Source organism: Pristis pectinata, chromosome 13 (assembly GCF_009764475.1).
Source record: "Pristis pectinata isolate sPriPec2 chromosome 13, sPriPec2.1.pri, whole genome shotgun sequence".
NCBI lineage: Eukaryota > Metazoa > Chordata > Chondrichthyes > Rhinopristiformes > Pristidae > Pristis > Pristis pectinata.
Genome location: NC_067417.1, coordinates 22,164,834 through 22,187,469, shown reverse-complemented (window position 1 = coordinate 22,187,469; position 22,636 = coordinate 22,164,834). Strand labels below are relative to the sequence as shown.

The window sequence follows — 22,636 nt, the reverse complement described above, 5'->3', positions numbered from 1 at the left end:
ATAGCCTCATTGGCCACACTGAACATTTTTCCAATTGCTCAGGTTCAATATCTGTGAGTTGTCGCCACTTGTTTGGTGCCCACAGCTCGACAACTCTGGTGGTTTAAAATGCCTCAGTCCTCTTTGCTTCAGAAATTGATGGGCAGTCAAGATTGTTCCCTAGTTGGTTGCCCAAAATTTTAAATCCACCTGTAGGAGAGGAAAAGTATCCTGACACTTTGGAAAACCTCAGTACCACATCAATGCAGCTGGGCATCTGGCTGTCATCTGGTAAAACTTGCTCAAAGCAGCCATGTCAAGCTGATTGACAATAGGTCTAGAATGTCAACTAAAAACAGAAAATGCTGGAAACACTTAGCAGGTCAGGAAGCATCTGTGGAAAGGGAGACAGTTAACCTTTCAGGTTGAAGACATCACAATTCCAGCATCTGTAGTTTCTTTTCTTTATTTTTGATACTAGTTGACAGATAGCTGGATGACCTTTGACTAACGTTGGTAGTGCTTTACTTCATGGGATCATAGACTAGTCACAACATGGAAGGAGGTTACTTCACCCATCTCGTTCACACCAGCTCCATCCAAGGGCAATCCAACCAGTCCCACTCCACTGTCCTCTCCTCAAAGCTCCCTTATGAACCATCACCCCAACTTCCAACTTGGCAGGTGTTGAAATGCACCAATGTGACTTAGCCTTCCAATAGTGTTAAACATACATGGATTTCAATATTACCAAATGAAGAGGACCCCTTCTAGAAGTCAGTCACATCCTGCTTTAAATATGCTGAATAATTATGTCACCAGGGACTAAGTAGTAATATTATCCACAAGGCCAAGCCCCTTTAGGACACAACCTAAATGGAACCTGAAGAGAACCAAAGGGTTGCTGGCCCCACAAAACTGAAATGCTTTCTTCTTGCCCAAAAGGACATGGAGGATCCTATGGGTCCCAGCGGGAAGTTTGGTTCATCCCCAGTCTCGTCTGCCCTGTCTCTCAAACCATCACAGCTGCCCTTCCATTCCCAAATGTTGCCTAGTGCTGGGGAAACACCATTCAATCTAACATCCTATTCCCATTAACAGGTCAAGCAACTCTTCCCACTGGTGCCAGAAACTGGTTATGTAGGTGAAGCTCGGCCATTAAATTCTTCTCTGGAGGGCTGGTGAGCATTTTTTCTGCATCACCCTACCCCACCAAGGACCTTTACCACTCATAACATCACCTTTCTCTTATGAGAGTAGAAATCTATGGATAACTAAAATCTGGGTAACATGCCTATGAAAATGTATTTATGCACCTGCCTTGATGCAGTGTTGAGTTGTGAAGCACACTCATCTGTTATCTCTTTGGGCACCTGTGGTTGATTGTTGTCTTCTGATGGCTCATAAAGACCGGTCAGGGGTTCCTGCACTCCCTCACCCTGAACAGACAACAGTAAAAACAAATACCGCATATTGTAATCATTAGAAGACTGTAAGTAGCAACATCAAACATATATCATGCATTATATTGTATTCTTCTTAGTACTGGAGTAAGAATAAAATTTATGTAATAGTCTTAAAACCCAACTTTATTAAACAAAATACAATTGATTCTTGTACCTACAGTCAATTAAAAGATCATTTTAAAAGGCAGCATGATCATTTGCTAACAGTATTAGATTACAAATTTACATTAAATAAATGCTTGATTTTAAGAAATGTATTTATGAATATGGCTTCTCCAAAGAAAAACGATCCAAGTACTTACTCGAGCAAGTTTCTGAGTCAGTACATAGCGCTCTATCCACAAAACAGTGGAAGTGTCAAGGTATTGCTTTGCAAGGGTGTTTAGCCACTGTGTCAGTCCATCAACCATGGCCAAGAATAGGACCCAGAGAAATCTCAGAATATACATCAGACGCTGAATAATATTACTCTTAGCTAAAAGACAAAGAAGCAGGCTATCATTAGATTCAGAGATGCATTCCAGCATGAATCATAGAATGAAACAGCACAAGGAGAGACCATTTAGCCTACCTTGCCTGCACCAGCTCTATGGTACAGTAATCCAATTGGTCCCCACCCCTGCTCTTTCCCCACAACCCTGAATACATTTTTGCTGTCAGGATTTGTACAATATCTTTTCCCAAATTGTTACTGAAATTACCTCTGTCACATATTCCAAATCCCAATACAAAAATAAAACTCCTTTCTCATTAACTGTGGTTCTTTTGCCAGTCATCTTAGATTTTTTTCATCTGCATAACTCAACCAGAAGAAAAATCTTTATCCTATCCAAGCATTCACGATTTTGAGCACTTCTAACAAAGCTTCCCCTAATCTGCTTTTACTAGGGAGGATAACCCTAGCTTCTCCAGTGTCTTCACACAACTGCCAGCACTCTAGTAAATCTCATCGGTTCTCCCTCCAAAGCCTTGACATCCTTCCAAAGTATTGTTCCCAGAAATGAACACAATACTCCAGCTGACAATCACTTATAAAGGCCCAAGTTATGAAGGCTTTGGATAATTTTCATGCTTTTTTTCCCACTGTCACTGTATGAATTATGCCTCATATACCCTATAGACAAATGTAGTCAGGAGAATGCATTTTCTTGAAATTTCTGGTAAGGAGTGAATCTTACAACAAATGAAACAATAAATGTACAAGATTTGATATCTGATGGCGCTTGAAGTTTTCTCCATTTTGTTTCAGACTCACTAAAAACAGTATTGATTAAGGAATATAGAACAGTACAGGCCCTTCGCCCACAACGTTGTGCCGACATAGCTACTCCTTCCTACCTACAGAATGCCCATATTCCTCTATTTTCCTCTCATTCATGTGCTCATCCAAGCCCCCAATGAATTTGCCTCCACCACCCTATCAGACAACACATTCCAGGCATCCACCATTCTCAGTAAAAAAACGTACCCCTCACGTCTATTCTGAACCTACCCCCTCTCACCTTAAATGCATGCCCTCTGGTATTGGATCTCTCAACAATGGGAAAAAAATATTGCTTGTCCACTCTATCTATGCCCCTCATAATTTTATACACTTCTAACAGATCACCCCTCAGCCTCTACCACTCCAGAGAAAAAAGCCCAAGTTTGTCCAGCCTCTCCTGATAGCACATGCCCTCTAATCCAGGCAGTGTCCTGGTAAACCTCCTCTGCACCCTCTCTAAAGCCTCAACACCCTTCCTATAGTGAGGTGACCAGGACTGCATGCAATACTCTAAATCCGGCCTAATCAGAGTTCTATTAATTCTATTAAGGATTAATTTTTGGTTCATTAACTCTCACTAACCAGAATACAACTGTTTCCTGGACAGCAAAGGGTTATTCTTTTACTTGGTGCCACTAATACACAAAAAATTCATTATAAAGAAATTTTCAGAAGGCTTTTCGCTGGATAGAAATTTGTGGCATGGAGAGGAAACTGTTTGACGGTGGTGGGAAGATTGTCAGATAAAGGCGGAAGGAGATTAACAGGGAGTAACCTGCAGTATGCACTGATGATGCTGGGGCCACAGCACTTAACTCTTAGAAATGAACTGGATCTGGAAACAGAGGACAGGTTTCCATATCAAAGTTTGCGGATTACACGAGAAAGTAGGTATAGAAAAATCATGGAGAAAATTATAGAAGTAAGTACTGTAGATTATTGAGGAAAAGGTAGAACAATAACAGATGCTGTTTGACAAAATGTGAAGTGGCAGATGGATTATAATCCAAATGGCGAAGGTTCAGGGGAGGATTACAGTGAGATATCACGAGGTTTAGGAGTTCAGCTATATTAGTCATTAACAGTTGCCTTTTCTAGTGCAAAAACATAATGAAAATTAGTAAGATTCTTGGCTTTCTCTTGAAAAAAATTTCCAAAAACACCCTGAATAGCACCACCTCAAATTGTATTTCTTGGGCCTCAGAAAGGGCAGATCTCATATTGTGTAAACACCAAGCTTTGCGGAGTTTCTAATTTCTACTTGCATGGTATTTCTTCTTCTTCTCCTCCTCCTTCCTCCTCCACTTCATCCTTAGAGGATTCCTCTTGCAATGTTTCAGCTCCTGTTGCTCCTGGTAGGAATAGGCATTCTCAACATTTTTGCATTATTTCACAGAAAATATGGTCTGAGCATTGTTAAAACTCCTGTACAAGTTTCATAACCTGCATAATGAAAAGTTATCTGGTATGACAGTGGGAACTATTAACTTTCCTTATCACATACAATGGATCCAAGTTAGTATTCCTAACATTTCAATTTGGCACAAAGCATCAATCCACAGAGGGCTTGGTTTCGGGAAAGGCTGGCCTTGCCTTCAAATGGCAATCTCCCTTCCATTCATGTAACTGCGGGAATGAGCTTCTAAAATCTACCTGCAGGGTACTGGGGTCAAATTGAAAATAGTTTGGCTGTGAAGGGATGTACTGATGCAAGTTCCCATTCTTCTGTATAATTTTAAGCTTTGTTCTTTATGCTCCTCCCGTTTACAAACTTAAGCAAATAAGAAAATATACAGTCAGAACAAAACAGCAACAGGAGAATAAAAAAAATCTAAAAATACTTAAAAGTTTGGGAAGTCTTTAACTTTTATTATTAGAAATATCAAGGGTTAGTTATCCTTTAAGAACACAAGAGCTTCTTTATGTATACCAATGATATAAATTAAAATAAGCGAACTTTCATTGAATTCATGATATAATGACTAGAATACGATTGACTGCTGCCAACCTAATTGTAAATGTTTTCCTGACGTTTCATATAAAACTGCCAACTGAATAAACTGATCTCCAGAATAAAAATATAAACAGACTGGCCAAATGCCATTAATAAACCTACATTATGGCACCTTTAATGCAGATACTATTATATTCAAGAAAAAGGTGAAAGTTCTCAGATTAAACAATACAGTCCTGATTCTCCACAGGCCACTGATCCTGGCTTAAGTGTTGTGATCTCCCAGCCATCACCTATATCACCACTCCAATGCGGGGTTCGAGTAGGCTTGCTCATAAAGGATCTGGCATTATAAGTGGGATCTCAAGTATTACAATGGTATACAATTAGCAACAAGACATTCTCACCTGCTTTTTGTGATCGCCTTCGTGTCTCAACATCGTGTTTGAATCTCTGAAGTTTCTTTTTATGCTCCTGTCTTTTCTTTAAGGCCAATTTTGCATTTGCTACCCAGGCTTGGTATGCCAACTAAGCAAATCACAAAAACATAAGTAACAGTATGATTAATTACTGCGGATTGATTAACAACAGCTTACATTTATAATCAGCAAAGGCAGACATTGCTGATGAAATTCACTACTGCCTTCAATGTGCCAGCACAGTCTTTGGTTGATTGACGAAAAGGATGTTTGGAGATCAAGGCATCAGACCTGGTACAAAATAGGCAGCAGTGATTGCAAGGAAAGAGTTAAATTAGCCAGAAGTCATTTCTGATTCCTCCTTAGTATGTGCAGTAGTGTGTGACACAAAATGGTGTCAGCTTGGAATGTGGGAATGTTTTGAGAACTTACAGGAGTACCGATGCACATCTTTGAGATTAGATACTGGTGAAGAATGTTTTCTTCTTTACAGACCTGTTGTGTCTGTTTCTAAGTTAGGTGTTTAGACTAAAGATCGTAAGTGATAAGAAGGTACAGACTGGTACCACTATGGAATGGAAAAGTACTGGGGTAAAAGTTATGTTAAGTTTTTGAGGGGTATAAAAAGGGGGCACCTTCTTTCTGCAAATCGGGACCTTCCTCTAGGCTGGGTCACAACCGGTGCTGGGACACGGAGAGAAAGCTGCATGAACGGCTGTCGGACACCTGAGGTTCCCTCCGGCATTATATAGATCAGTTCATTGATTGGTTAATAAGTATTATTTTGCTTCCTTCTGTATTTTAAATATTCTTATCCCTTTCTGTATTTTATTCTTTATATAACTCTAAAAAATTAGTTCCTATTACCTTTACCAAGTATTTAGTGCCTCCTTTCTTTGCGAATACCTCTTGCTGCTGAATCAGCAAAGAACAAGGAATGAATTTTAAAATATTCTCGTTACAGTGATCCCTGCCCTTCTACATTCTTCTGAGACCTGGACATTTACAGGCACTGGAAAACTACCACAAATACTGTTTCTACAAAATCCTCTAAATTTGTTGGAAGGATAAGCAAAACACTATCAGTGTCTCACAAAGTGGCACCCCCAGCATTGAGTTATGCCACCAGCCTCATCGGAAAATGAGGCTTGGATAAAAGCTTCAGAAGTAATGTTAAAAGGTGGAGGCTGGTAATGTTAGAGAAATGGAAGCGAGAGATATTTAGGTAGTTAATGTGGTAATTAAGGTATAGTTTTAAAGTAATCACTGGAAGGATTGGGGGGGAGATGAGGAAAATGTTTTCACTCAGTGGGTGCAGTACATCTGGAATCTACTGCCCGAGAGGATGGTAGGGGAAGAAACACATTTAAACAGTACCAGAGAGGTTCTCTAAGAGCCATGACCTGAAGAACTACAGATCAAGTGCTGGAAACCAGGATTAGGCAGGAGAGCTCTTTTTCAATGGGTACTGACATGATGGGCTGAATGGCATCCTTCTGTGTCATAAACTTTCCATTTTTCTCTTACTCTTTGTTACTTGATCCAATACTCATGATGGAGAATGGGAACAGAATCAGGGATCTGGGAATTTAGTTAATAATTGCTGCAATCCTCCCAATTGTCAACATTCAATCAAATTATGACCGATCTCTAACTGTAAGAAATCAGCAAGATCAGAGGAAGAGCTCATTGTGACGCACAGGAAAGGTAATCCCATGTCTGTGGATGGGAGCAATGAGGAGGGACATTGTGGGTGCAGTGAAGGGGGGCGCATAGTTCAGAGCGGGAGAGGCCGAGTCTGCTTTGAGACATATCAGAAGAGAGCTGATGGAGAGATATGGCAGTGAATGCTGTGCAGCAATCAACCAGCAATAACAACTATGGTTACAGTCACCATGAGCATTACTTGTGACTATGGTTAGGTCAGCATTGTGCTCGGCAGGCTGGCAGTGAAGTGAATAGGAAGTTGCAGGATAGTTGACTGTAGAGATTGGTGGTTTTAAGAGAGTTAAAGAATTTTGGATATGATGTCTGGGGATAACAGAAGAGTTGACAATAGGCTTTTTGAAAAGGGGCAATATTAAATTTCAAGCTGCGCCTTGGTATTTCCTCGGCCCAGTGAGTATTTTACATCAGCCATTTGCTGTATTTCCCAATACCTATCCAAGCAAAAGAGTAGACTGGGTTAACCCTGAAGCAGCAGCCCTTGTAGTTGTTGCAACTTTTGTAAATACCCTCAGCAGAAGCTTCCTTAAGATGATCGGAAAAGACATGATAAATGAGGCCGGGTAGGAATTGTCCAGCTGCTGTATTTCATTGCAAGGGAGTGGACAAGCACATGAACACCATGATTAGACTCATAAGAACATTGGGAGGAGTAGAGCCCCTCTAGCCAGCTCCACCATTCCATGTGACCATGGCTCAACCCGTGCCTCAAGTTCACTTTCTCACCTAATCATTATACCTTCGAGTTCAGCCACTGAATCAATTCAATGGTTGAGTATCTCCAACTCTCTGTGGTACAGCATTCCAAAGATTACAACCATCCAAGTGAAAAGGACATTTCTCCTCCGTTCAGTCCTAACTGGCTAACCCGTTCCACTGATACTATGCTCCCTGGATTTACCAGCTTGAAGAAACAACCACCCAGCATCTACCTTGCTAATCCCTCTCAGGATCTATGTCTTAATGACTTCATATCACATTCTTCTAAACTCCAGCGAAGGTAGGCCTATCTTCCTCAATATATCCTTGGAGAACAACTTCCTCACCCCTGCTGAGGAATCAATCCAGTGAAACTACAGAGCAACAGCTCCAAGGCAAACGTATCCTTCACTAGGCATGCTCTCACTCCAGGTTCTGTCTCACTGAAGCTCTCTACAGTTGCAGAAGACTTCCTGAAGTGGTAAAGCTTAGTAAGAAGAATCTTTGGGCCTCGTGTGCTGATGAAAATTGCAGCAGGGGACATTCAAACAAAATGCCTCACACTACGAGGTTTTTACAAGCCCCCATTCCATTTCCAGCCACTACCTTTAGGTAATAAGTGAATGGATCTTATTTAGTTTAAATCAACTAGCATTTGCACAGCTGAGGATATACACTGGGATGTATGGTAGTGTACAGTTTTGTCCCGGTGGAATTAAAGAGTGAAGCATGTTGAAGTATTTTGAGGTTATTATTCGTATTTTGCTTTGTGGTTAGCAAGGGAAGACGAGGAAAATGGGACAACAAACATTAAACATGCTTCAGCACACACCCTGAACAATATAGCCAGCACATCATATTTATTTAATTGCATACCTTAGCATCAAGACAGCTAACTGGGTGACTAAATTTCTATTCAGCGGATGGAAATTCCTCTATTCGGTGGATTGATATATTTGTTTAAAAAGTATTAAAGGAATTTTGAAAAGCGTGGTTAGGAAACTTAAATGCTATAGCATCAAAACAATTCAACTTCTCAAGTTAGCTCTTCCTAGGAGCGCACTGTCCAGGGCATTACTGATCCAGGCAAAACAGAATGACCCCAGTTTGTGCTGAGATACTTGATCTCACCAAAGACACCAAAACGCAGCTGGCATTAGCAATCCAGGACAAGGTGGAGAAAAGGTGAGCAGGTTCCCATTGCTAACTGCTGTCCAATAACACATGGAGGTAGTATGTTGTCATATCTAGGTGAGGCCAATTTCCCTTGTTGAATAGGTTTCTGGCATTCACTACCCAAATTAAGACAAAAAATGAGAAATATTTATTCCTGGGTGGTCATCATTGTTTGCATAGGATTCTACAACAGATTTGCAGAGTGAGACAAGATTACCATCCAACGTTTCCCTTCTCTGTGAAGTGGAAACTCGAGACATTCTGTTCATGAACAGATCGTCATTGTGGGTATTAGCCCGAGTCCCACCATTCTGTCGCACACCCAAACCCTGTGCAAAGCTCACTTAATGTTCTGTTCTACTGTACGGTACCTGGAATGCACTGTGTTCAGGAGGCTTCGGTTCCTCCTGCACAATTTCTTCATCTTCTTCACTGTCTGACTCAAACAAGTAGTAGTCTCCAGATTGAAGCACTACACAGATAAATGGGAGAAAGGCATAAATCATTACAGATGTGTTAAGGGTGCAGTCAGTGCAGCATATTGAATTAGGTTCCTGAAGACACTTCCGTATCAGATATTAACAATATGTCAGTTATTCTCTGAAAGAACTGGTTACATCAATATTGGTACAACATCTACTTTTTCACCCTGTTCCTTTTAAGTGCTTCAAGTACAGCTACAATACAGCATCCATATATAAAACAAAGTATTTTCACACTCAGGGTAGTGAAAGCCACTCAATGCAGTGAGTTACTAACCAGCATTCAAAAACCAGTGAAGCTTAATTACAAACAGCAGGTAGTCTAAAATCACGAATGTTTTTATTTAGACAAAGTTGTTGTGACAGGTTTTGAAATGAAACAATGATTTGGTGTATAAAATCCTAGCACCGTAGAAACTGCCTACAGTTGCACTATGCACTCCACTTACAGAAAGACATCTCTAAACACTTTATAGAAAGTGGTTAAAAGACAGAAAAAGGAAAGGGTGGTTAAAAACTGATTTTGAAAGCAGGGAAAGAAATGTTGTGGTGTAGAGAATTCCTAGATCATGAATTAAAATGACATGAAGTAAAAGTATGTTTGCAGGCATGAATCAGGCTATCACTGGCTGAACAGTTTTGCTGATTAGCAGATTGGCCATGAACAACACTGTAAACTGCACGGAAACACACCAAGGAATGGAGCTTGATCACACAAAGTGAAGCGTCACTAGTGGTGTGAAGGCACGAGTAGGAAACTTCACCTTAGAGTCAACACTGTTCTGTCCTTTAAAAAGTAAAGGAGCACCAAGATTTTAAAATGTAGAATTAACTTTATAGGCCTGAATTGTGTGCAAGCTGGCATCATCCATTTCAGTTGAAGTAAGCCCCAGAATTCATGCAAATACTTGGGGCCTGGGACTCTCTGATAGATTCAGGGAGATGGGTCTGTCACTATAGTTCACCTCTGGACACCCCATGGGCATTGTCTTTCTGAGAAATTGCCACTTAGACTTTGTGTAAGATTCAAAAGCCCATGGATTTCAATGGGGATTCCAGGCTTGCAGATTAGAAGAATGAAGCTGTGCTTTAGTTTTTATTAATTTGCTTCCAGTTGATATTTTTAAGTATTTTGTTTTAATAAACTGTGTTTTATTAAAAATATAATGTTTTAATGAATTATTTGCTTGAAATGTAACTCTTTCTGATGTCCCTGAATATGACACTTTTAAGGGGTGGAGAGCCAGCAAGATGAACACCCCACATCCAACCCAGGTAAGTGAGGGCATTGAGACTGAAGTGGTGGTTCTGGGTAAGGAGCCTGGTCCAGCCTGGTCCAATACATCACAAGGGAAGGGAAATCATCTCAGAGTAAATGGTCAGCCTTTTGGAACAGAGGAGAGAACTTTCTCCTCAGTGGGTGCACGTCTCCGGGATTCTCCACTGTTGAGTGTCATGGATATTCTGCCATTAGAGAAATTCAAGGCTGAGATCATTATGGAGAATGGGGATAGAGCAGGAAAACGTACTTGTTGTTCGGGATACTGAACGGTGCAGCAGGCTTGAAAGGTTTAAAGATTCTTACAGGGCTTGACAGCTGGGTGCAGGGAGGAGGTTTTCCCTGGCCGAGGTGTTTGGAACCGGGGGCCACAACCTGTGAACAAGGGGCAGCCTATTTAGGTCTGAAATGTGGAGAGAGGTCTTCATTCAAAGGGTGGTGAATCTTTGGGACACTCTATGTCGGAGGACTGTGGAGGCTTAGTCACTGAGTTCTTCCAAAATAAAGATCAATAGAATTTGGGATATTAGGGAATCGTGAGACAATGGGGGTATCTCAGGAAAGTATAGCTAATATAGATCTGAATGATTGGTGGAGGAGGCTCAAAGGGCTAGATGGCTAAATCTGCTCCTGATCTTTATGCCCTCCTCTTGGGATTCTATTTCTTATTTCCTGATGATGGCAAGAGCACAGAAGGGCAGCGGGAGTGGCTCAGGATGGTTTACATGGTAACATTTGTATCTGTTCCATGTCTTGTTGACAGTTTATTTTATTCATAAGTCATTGTGGTATTTGTTGGTTGTCAAATGGAGTTTTGCTGATTGTCTGTCCGATTTCACCGGCACTGTGGCTTCATAGAAATCAGAGCTGTTGACATGAGTGAGCTCCATAATATGAAACCAGAATAAACAGCAATTGGGAGTAAGTATCAAGACAACGTAAACAGAGCTGGAGAGAGTGAAGTGGAATGTGTGGTAACAAAAAGTGAAAGGAAATAATAAAAGAGCTCATAATCAGGTGGCTCAGTCAGATGTGATTAGAGCAAATGCAGTAGAATTTCAAAATATTTCACTTGCTCTCGGTCTAGTAAAACACTAAGCACAAACCACACACAGATCAGAAATGCAGCTGAACTGTTCACACAACGTTAAGCCCAAAATTTAACCAAATGCATTGCCATGCGCTTCTAATACAGCTTACTACAGGTTTAAATAAAATATAAACACTGAGGCAGAAAACTGTGCTAGATCAATATGACACAAAGCAGTCACACACATTAAATACCTTTCGCATGGTTTGCCCAGGGATGCCACCATTTCCTTTTCTCCTGGGACTTCTCTTTCGTTGCACTGTGCTCTGTCATACAGGAGATAAGCATGTTGTTTCCACATCAGGGATCTCCATAAACTTAAGCTGGCAACATCAGTTACTGAGGTAGGTTTACTGCAGCATTCCCACCACAGCAAAATTACAAAAGGAACAAGAACAAACAAGTTTACCAGTAATTTTTACAGGCTCTGAAAGGTGCGCTTAAAGCAGCATGAACCCATGAGAAGCTGACTCATGCAGCTTCAAGTGGTTGACATAAGCATTGCAAAAAGCATTCAATGCCGTCAATGCACTTTGTCAATTTTAGTCGCAACTATCAAGGAGCAATGCCTCAGCAGCTGGATGTCCATGCACACAAAGACAATTAACGTTATGCCATCAGATCTAACCTGCAACACATCAGCAGCCTTTGGTTTAAAACATTCAGCAGCTGGAGGATGTTGAACATCACAGCTCACAACAAACAGGCACAAGGTTAGCAACTGGCAGCAGGCGCACACTAAACCATTGTCAAAACTGTCACTTGTTTTGCACAATAGAAATACAAAGCCTGGCACAGCAACACTTCCTCCCATTCACCAGCAAAGGCAGTTTGCCGAGCTCTACCCACGGGTGAATGTTAAGACGGACTTTTGGACGACCAGTAACAATGCAGATATTAAACTCTTTTGAACAAAGAACCATGTTCTTGGCTGTGAGTGAAGCAAGTATTAGAATTGTTTGCATAGGATGGTTACTAAAAGACTGTTACCTGGCAGATTCTCTGCATCTCACACCTAGAAAATATTTTGTTCACATTCTGCTACTTCCCTTTCATGAAAGCAGGGCAGGCATCCTTCACCTGGCCATTTGTCCACGTTCACTCTCCTCATTTTGTCTCGACAAGTCTCTCATTTCTCTCAACCAACTAAGATTCAAAAATCCCCCTCCCCGCCCCCACAGGCATTTAAGCAGAGGTATTGATTGACCCATTACACTCCTGTGCACCCCAGCAGCATCAATCATTCCAGATTGTTGCATGGTTTCTGCTCTGGTAAAATCCTCATTTTTAAGTCAAAGTTGCTTCAATATGGAGACCAGAACTACACACAGCATTCCAAGTGTACATGCACATACATGGCATCTCAGAGACAATGCCGAGGATTCTCCACCCAGAAGTCATTGCACAAGAGTGTAATAAGATATAGGAGCAGAATTAGAACATTTGACCCATTAAGTCTGCCCTGTCATTCAATCATGGCTGATTTTTTCTTCTCAACCCCTTTCTCCCCATAACCATGAACCCCCTTACTAATCAAGAACCTATCAACCTCTGCCTTAAATACACCCAATGACTTGGCCTCCACAGCCCTCCAATGAATTCCACAGATTCACCACCCTCTGGCTGAGGAAATTCCTTCTCACCTTAGTTCTAAAGGGACATCCCTTTATTCTGAGGCTGTGCTCTTGGATCCTAGATTCTCCTACTAATGGAAACATCTTCTTCGTGTCCACTCTATCCAGGCCTTTCAGTATTCAATATTATTAATGGCTAGTCAAGACCTCTGCTTAAATGAGTAAACTCAAAATTAAACTGCCCTTCTGGTTAAAAGCCCTCTTTGCAATAAAGAATATGAAATTGAAGCAGAACATGGATAAAGTGCTTATCCAATTCCTTTTAAAGTGACACATGAGCCTCTTCCTAGATGGACACTTGTAATGCATTCTTATTTTTTATACAGTAAGATTTTGAACTTTCATTCTGAATTCGTGTCCTCTGAGTTTAAGAGTACCCTCCTCAACAACCATTATACTGTTCTCAGCAATTAATATTTTAATTGCATTACCTCAAATTAAAAGGCACAATTCAAGCATGTCAATTACACAAAGGTACAAACAAGGCAGCACCGTACTAGTGGATGTGAATGAAAACATGGAAAATGAACACTACAACAAAATAATACTGTAAAAGAAAAGAGAGGTGAAAATGTCAGATCCATCAACAAACCAAAAGCAGAATATTAGCTGTTAACATGCCCAGAAGGTGATGAAACATGGCGTGGATCTTAGATTATTTTGGAAGAAGAATAATTTGGAAAATGAAGTTGCAGAACATTCTTCTGATAAATCTTTCATTATAATTTGAAATATCTTGCAGGTTCCTTTAACAAAATATAGGCATTTACTTTAGTTTTTTATTCAACCTCATGGCATAATTTGAAACTTGTTAAACTAACTGCTGAATTGCACCTGGTTATTACATCATACTTTGTTCTTGAAACAAACAAGGTGCCTCAGAGATTGATAAATGGAAAATGGCTGCTAAGGCAGAAGTAAACCAAAACGACATCCTTAAAAGCCATGTTTCAGACCTCCGAGTCAAAATCTTGCAAATAGTCTTTTTAAAAAATATAAGCCTTGGAAGATTTTCTCATTTTTATCAATATTAAAAAGAGTTAGCATTAACGATGTACACCAAAGAGAATTAGATAACGGCAGAGTAAATATACAGAACAATCACTGTACCACATGAAAAGTTTCCACCTTGCATGAGGATAAAGCTAATTTTGGAATGTTCTTAGCTCATTACTAGAAAGGTCTGTTCTGATCATGGACCAATTGAACTGCTAGATAGTAATGGATTCAACTTCTGAAAAGTGCTGAGGGAGAAATAGACACTGAATAATTTCATTTGGATACATAATTCACATTTCTTTTCATCCTAGAATTTACTTTCTTCAATCAGGCTGTTAGCCAATAGAGCAGAACTCGCTAACAATGAGCTGGCAGTTCCTATGAGGAACACCAACAGAGCATGTATTTCTCTGGACTTCCATGCCTACACACTGTGGCATAGGGGTACAGAATGCACTGGCGGTCAGACAATGGTGCATCTGACATCTCAATCCACCCCTAGGCTTATCACTGAGTCCAAAGGCATTCCAGAATGTCCTGAGTTGTGGGACCAGGTGCATTTTGTATCAGCCCCTTCAGCTTCACGAATGGGGTCAGCAAACTTCATTGAAAAGCTAAGTGAAAGTGTTTTTAAATAATGTTTTAGATTACTTAATGAATCCAAGCAGACTTGTATATTAATTAAAACAAATTAAATAATATATTTTTTAAATGTTTTTTCTCTGTTTGAAAGGGTCTCTGATCATCAAAGATGTTTACAGAGAATGGGAAAAGCCATTAACATCACGGGTTGCCAGAAGACCATTGGGGCAGTCCATAGACAGGATTTTAGTTTCAACCAATTGCTGTGTAGTCCTGGCTCAGGACTGCTGCACTTCATGGCTGCAAAAGATAAGAATGGCAGTGGGGCCAGTGCAAGGGACAAATGTGATGTCTAACTTGAGTCCAGATAGAAACAGCAGCAGGAGTAGCCTGCTCCACCATTCAATAAGATCATGGCTGGTCTTTTAACTCAGTGTCATTTTTCTGCACCAACTCCTCTTCCTTGATTCCTTTAATATTTAAAAATCTATTGACCTCTGTCTCAAATATATTCAGTGACTGAACATGAAAGCAACTGAAAAGAATTCCTTCTGATGTCCAACACAATCAGTAGATCCACCACATGCTAATATTCACAATGGTGAAATAACATTTGTGCATTTCAATCCTTTGGTAAACACTTCAAGAGGATAAATAAGGATGTCAGCTGATTTTATCAAAGTATTCAATTAATCAGCTGTTTTGCGTCAGAAGGATGCATCTATCCAGTAAAAGTGTAAATATTGCATTATTCATTGCCTCAACACAGTACTAAACATGGGCTAATATCGATCACTAAATGTTTTCAGCACAAACTGCAAACCTTTGAGAGTCCAATGTGCATGGAGCACATGCAAGGCCACAGGGCATAACCAAATGCATCATAAACTTCATGCTATTTGTACCAAAGAAGCATCAGGTATTGGCTGCCATTATTGGAATCATTCATATTGTAATCTAGCTAGTTTAATCACTACAGCATAGTTGCAAAGAGATTCTTCATGACAGAGGACTGGACTAATCTACTGAAGCTATCTACAATGCATGCTGAAAGGACTGATATCAGTAGTTCATTACACAGCATAACTGTGCACACCACACCTCTTCCACCCAGCCATGTCAGAATAGGATAAAAAGTACTTGTATCTTTATCTACAAAGTGTTATTATGTATGAGGGTGTTAACCATTCTGCTTCATTCTATTTAATGACTCAAAGATTGGTACACATTTATTTCATCCAATATTTCTGCACCTTAAATTGTACCTTTATCTCCTTCATCTTTTTCACTGGGGTCATTGGAATCTCTTTCACCTCTGTATTTTTCCTGTTTTGCTCGGATTCTCTCCATCCTACCAGACAAAAGTTTACAGAAAATGGTCAGGTGAAAAGCAATCACAATTATTACCAGGCTTATAAGTACTAAAGCTTCAAGACATTATTATCATCCAAATTCTGCTCAAGGCAAAAATGAGGATGTGTGATTTCCATATTACTTTATCCAAGAAGAATGAATCCTCTTACTGCACCTCCAAATTTTGTAGCGCAGCAAAGGCCTGTGCCTTTAATAGCTGAGTTGGGAAATTTTAACTTGCCAATTTAAAACTAAGGTGTTTCCTTTATTGGTACTGCTGCTGTACCTTAAAAAGAAAATTCTAATCAGCATTAAGTTCAGCCTTGTGACTATAGGCCCTTAACCCTCTTGTGCTGGGCAACAATGTAATTTTGCCCTATTAGATTGTGCAGATATTTCACCAGCAACGTCCCAACCACAGGCCACCTTCTGGTCAATTGTTCCTGCAGTATTAATGGGAAACAGTGAAAAGCAACTCAGTTTTCCATGGAGGGTAACTTGGGTTGTTGTACATTCTTATTAGGTACCCTTGAGGCTCATGAGAAAGTAGACTGGGTTTAATTCTCAAAAGAAGTGGGCAGCTTAGGTTGTACTTCTATGAGACATCAAGGAGTAGGAGGAACTTCACACACCACGTTCTCACATTCAGTAAGGCCTCAAGTGGCTCTCATTGCAGAAAAGTCTCATTGAGCAGACATTCCATATACCATCGTTGTCAAGTGTGCATTGTTTGGCAGAGGCAAAAAGCTGAATTTCTACATCTCCAGTTAATAGAACGGAAGCATTTTATGGTTCAGCTTATCTTACCTATTACCCACCTTGGGAGAGCTCACTGCTGCACATTAATTCACATTTTGAGGTCAACCATTTGGTGTAGACTTGACAGCTTGGCTCACAAGATGAGCAATTGTACAATATTTTCATCTGTTGTTAATGACAGCTGATGCAGATTGTGTCACTAATGAAATTCAGGTGAGGTAAATCTGAACATTGAAGGTTGGGATTCTGTCCATTTGGCTTTATAGAGCTCAGGGGCAAAACCTATTGAGCTTACTGATTGAAAGATTCCCAACAACCTTCCACATTAACCTGTCTGGGCATTCCCTGAGGCAAACACATGCAATATCCTTCTGAGTACCAGGCAATCCCTATATTTTGGCTCTGTCACAGTCTGATTCTGGATAAGTAGTCTTGCCCTATGGCTGAAACATTCAGTTTCCATTGGACAGACAGAAACCAACAGGTGTAGATTTTTCAGCAACTTGGGTTTAGAAAATTCTGGATTTAACCATGTCAGAAATTCAGCTGGCTAAAATAAAATCCTTCAGTTGTGGAATGCATGGCTGTAATTACTAAAATGGCATTACTAGATTCTGTTTTAAGCTTCCCATTCTTAAAACGTGCGCAGTGATCAGACAGATGACAATCAGACAACGAGTTCCACCCATTCAAAGGACTTACTGTCTTTTTATTTGTGCTTTGGACTTCATCTCGGTTTCATGCAGGAAATTCATGTCCTTGATGATGCTGGCATTGAATAGTTGGAAGCCCCTATGAGTTAAAAAAGCACATTCTCACAATTCAGTCAACTTTTTAATATTGTTGTTGGACAAAGTCAAGCTTCTAAAAGTTATGGCTTAAAGATACAGCCAAATTGTTCTCCACCTACTTGCTGTGGTGGGGTACACTTACAGCTCTCTCTGTAATATCCACACAAGTTCTTGTCATGCATCCATTTAAAGAACATTTTGGAAGATGTCCCATAGGCCACAGCAGTGTGCTGACTGGGCTTCATGCAGCCCATGGGTTGAGAGTCATTGTCTCCAATAGGAAAGTAATTGACTGTCAATTGAATCAAAACTGCAAAAGATATCGCACATCCTAAACCAAGTGATTCTTTATATCAAGTAGTACTAATCTGTAGTCATCTCACCATCAGCCATTCTAGATTCATCTTTTGGAGTTTAGTTGAGGAATTAAGATGGACACCTTTTGTCACATTGGGCTCTCCACTCCCTTAAGTTTCTCTCTTTCTCTGGAAGGTTTTGGCCCTTGCTAGCATCAGCAACTCCCAGAATGTTATTCAGATAACAGTTTCTCATGTGTGATGTATGACATTATGGCTGGACAGTGGAGTTCCAGTGGTAGTGAACTTCGATCCACCCTCCCCATATCAGTGGAACCCTGTTTCTGCATTTCCTGCTCTCCTCCATATCTCCTTCTTAAAAATATTCAATGATGTGGCCCCTGCAGCTCTCTGTGGTGGCAAGTTTCACTGGTTCACCACCCTCTGAGTGAAGACATTTCTCCTCACCTCAGTCCTAAATCTCCTGATTTGTAACCTGCAGCTGTTATCCCTGATTCGAGAGAAACTCAGCCAATGCAAGCATCCTACTCACTTTCCATCTGTTAAGAATGTCAGAATCTTCTAAGTTTCAATTAAATCCCTCCTCATTCTTTTAAGCTGGATTGACTTAACCTCTATTCACATGGCAGTCTCAGCATTCTAGGAATCACTTTACTGCACTCCCTCTATGGCAAATATATCCTTTCTTAGGTAAGGAGACCAAAACTGCACACAATACTCCAAGGTCCTGTATAATTGTTGCATAACATCCTCCCTCCTGTACTCAAATCTCTTGCTATTAAGGCTGACCTGCAAAGTAGTGCAACACTTATTCAGTATAATGTTTGCAGTGACTAGCCCACAACTGAAACAGTGCTTGATGCGACGTGTTTTGACCATACAGAGCATCCACTAGGTTCAGAAGAATATCTAGGCCCTTATCTGGAAACTTGTAAAGGTGCTTTGAACAATAAATTACTATTTTGGAGCACAGTGACTGACGTTACTGTACCTGGATGCTTGTAGCTTGGAGGCTCTCATGTCTGCTGTCACATGAATGAAATAGTAGCTGAGGAAGATTCTGCGCTGAAGCAAAAGGAAAAAGAAGCAGATGCTGTCCCAGATAATGCCAGCTTCACCCACAGGCAAAATACATTCTGAATCCTTTAAATCATTTTCTGAAAAAGTATTGATAGAGATACAATGAAGTTGGCATCAAAAGCTACTTGAAACAATGGAATATTTTGTAAATAATGGAAAATATAGTTGAACAATATTTTCAATACCATATCATGAGAGCTAACATTTAATCATTAACTAAAGGTACAGCAATTTTCAGAAGGACAACAGCTTGGAGTATGTGTTTCAGCCTGACTATAATCACAGTAGCTTTGTACTCTGCTTATAAGACTTCTTAAAGGCCACTGCTCGCTTTTAGTCTTGCTGGGGCCAAGCATGTCAAATGGACTGAAAACACTGCCTTTAAACAACAGCATGCAATTCACAAAACTGAACATTTTTTACACCACAATTTAAGAAAATCCAAAAGAGATAAAAGTACACTCTGGACTCCACAGGAATAACTTTCTTATGAATGGTAACACAAAATGAGCAATGATGAATCCGTAGCCTGCTTGCTTAATTTCCTTTTCCATTGAAATGAAAGTTGGACAAAGCATAGAACTGACTGCCAGTTCGCAGCCATAAATTCTGCATCACTGCCCAAGCACCATCTACCCATTTGCATTGTTAATCCTCAAACAAATTGAAAGTATGGTGCACAAAAGGAACAAGCTCTTACCATTATAGTAGCCTTTGATAGTGCAGTGCAAACTTAATAACTGAATCATCCAACAGAAGTCATTTTGGAGTTGCTTCAAGAAGACGCAGGCCAGGAGCTGTAGAAATCATCACACATTACTATCTTAATTTTTTAAACAATCTCAGTTTGATGCAATAAATATAGATATGGTTACATTAATTACAAAATTTTTAGAAGGCAAAGAGTGAAAGAAGGACTGTGGGTTGAATTATTCAAATGATTTTGACTAGCGCAATTCATAATTCACTGTTTAAAAAGTCTGAAGAAAGTTCTTTGATGAATAAAATCACACTATGTTTAAAAATAGCTTTGGCTTTAGTTTAAACAAGGGCACATAGAGCTCGAAAGCCTATCTAACAAGGAAAACTCCATGAAGTGGAGGAAGCTGCCAGCTGATGATTAGCGATTTGTGCATTAAAATCCATGAATCTTTCCTCCAAGAAATAAAAACTGGACAATCTGGATACAATTTTTATCTTCATTTTCTGGGCAAGTATTTAAAAGATCAGATCTACCTATTTAAAAACAATGTTAAATAATAAGAGGGAAAATGCCAAGATTTTGGAAATTTATAATAAAATCTTGAGTATGTCAGCAGCAAGGTATTAAAGTTAGGGTAGGAATTTATCTCATGCACTAGACACGTGACAAATTACGCACATTGAAATCTGCTTCTGAAATTTGATTCAATTGAAATTTATAATGTTCAGTTCCCACCAATTAAAATATGCTACACATGCAACAGATTTTATTTTTTATTTAACATCCTTGGTTCTAGCATCAGATTTAATTAAATTTATTTTAGTCTCTCTTCTGTGATGTAACATTATGATCCATAAGTATGTGATTTATTCAGTCAGAGAAACTTACATTAATGCTGCAAGTAGCACTTAAATGCTACATGAGTCTGCACCTGCACTCCTTGCTAAAGTTCATTCACAAATGTTCTCATTTATAAAAGGCTTGGAGGCAGAAAAAACAAAATAAACAAAACATTGCTTGGGTGTTACACTTTGCTTCACATTTCAAAATTAATTACTTAAGCAGTCAGAGCTTCTGCCCAAATTGTCTGCACTGGTAAATCTTAATTGTGAAACCTTCCAGTAATTTTAGGAAAAGCTGTTAACATCACAATCCATGCACTGCTCTTTATTATTTCAGAACTTTGTTTTCTACATTTTCCCGAAGTTTTGATAATGAAAAGACTCACCGAGAGCATATTTTTTGCAATCATGACAGTAATGTTGTACATAATTAAGCAATCCCAAAAGTTTAAACGACTTGCTGCTGGCTTTAGTAAAAGTCTTCTGCCGAGGAGAAGCAAATAAAAGGAGGCAAGCAGATAGCCAAGGCCAAATACACTTATCCGAGTGGAACCAGCTGCAAAGATGACTGCCGACACAAGCCAGAAGAGGTACCGGAAGACCACAGTTTTTATCATGTCCAGGTAACATCTATAGGGCAGAAAGAACTGCACATGAACTAGTTTTCCACATTCCACTGACCATACTGCCCAAGGCACTAACTGCAACCATTAAAGAAAATAATTACAGTACAATTTTAATCAGTCTGTAGGCAAAATATGTTGAAATTTTTTCTGCGAACCATAGTAATTTTGTTCCATAGATCTTTTCCCAGTGATTGAATTGCAACTCCTCTAGGAGCAAATATTCAGCTAAATTCATCAGGCTGAGCTACAGATAAAAGGTCTGAAACTATTCTACTTTAAGTGCATTACTTCATCACTAGAAAAAAGTTCAAGGCAGGTTTCTAACATGCATGAAATTTTATCATCAAATCAGAAAATCAGAATTCACATTGATGTGCAGAGAAGCATCTGTCAAACTTACCGACAGTAAATAAAGTTTGGCACTGGATTCAGGTCCTGGCCAGCCATGGGATCAGGGTTATCTGTATTTTCACCAGCTATGGTATGAACCTCTTCCTTCTTTTCATCAATAAATACTTGCCACTGAAGGGATACGCACATCAGTAACAGAAAGTCATCTGCAGTTAAAAAGAACCAATAAACTGAGAATTGTCTACTAAACAGAAATTAGTTCCGCTTGATAATTATATGTGAAACTTAAATAACAGAAAACTATTTTCTACTTAGATATCTTGTATCTACTGTCCTGTCACACTTTGCAGCACTTTAAAAACTGCAGCTATTTGGTGCTGATTTGTTCTGGCTTGCAATGTCGAATTGACAGATACCTGTCAATAAATGCTCACTCCCAAACAGAAATTCATGACTTCAAGACCCACTAAAGAACCTGAGCACATCTAGGCCGATTAACAAGTTGTACTGCTAAGGGGTAGTTACGCTACCAAGGGGTCAATATTTTAAATGAAACAGTTAAGACGATCCCACAGCACAATTTCAAAGTACAGCAGAGAAATTCTTCTATGTCCCAGGCAATGATCTCCCTTCAGTCAACAACAGCAAGGATTAATTGATCCTTTATTTCATGACTGCTTCTCCACTTCAATGTTCACTTTACTTCAGAGCAATAGATAAAATGCTTTGGCATTTTATTGAGAGATGTAATTAAACACCACGTGGACTAAATTTGCTAGCTTCCAAGGTGGACTTAACCTATGATGCAGGCAGCATGCTAAATTTTTGCTGTCTGCCAATGACACGCTCAGTCAGCACTGTTAGATTATGTTGCTGAGTGGTTGCAAGCTTAGCAGCAGGTCCACATTGTCAGTGGCTGGCTTCAGATAAGCTCAGCTGCCCTGTCTGGGGTTGACCTGTAACTTTTAAAGCACAGTCAGATTTCAGTGACAACGTCTTCATTGATGTGCTGAAGCCACCCACATGCTCCTCACTGAAATCCAGGATAGAGAACATCCTGGGGAAG

At 39.8% G+C, this 22,636-nt stretch overlaps 1 protein-coding gene across 1 annotated transcript in view; it reads right to left on the bottom strand.

Moving 5' to 3' along the window:
* piezo1 (piezo-type mechanosensitive ion channel component 1) overlaps nt 1–22,636 on the bottom strand; it is a 217,726-nt gene that overhangs the window by 22,966 nt on the left and 172,124 nt on the right. The window contains 12 exon segments of the mRNA XM_052028089.1: nt 1,300–1,418; nt 1,748–1,920; nt 3,975–4,061; nt 5,071–5,191; nt 9,054–9,154; nt 11,728–11,799; nt 16,014–16,099; nt 17,563–17,652; nt 18,960–19,125; nt 19,749–19,845; nt 20,980–21,223; nt 21,620–21,776. Of these exon segments, the coding sequence (XP_051884049.1) occupies nt 1,300–1,418; nt 1,748–1,920; nt 3,975–4,061; nt 5,071–5,191; nt 9,054–9,154; nt 11,728–11,799; nt 16,014–16,099; nt 17,563–17,652; nt 18,960–19,125; nt 19,749–19,845; nt 20,980–21,223; nt 21,620–21,776 (1,513 nt within the window).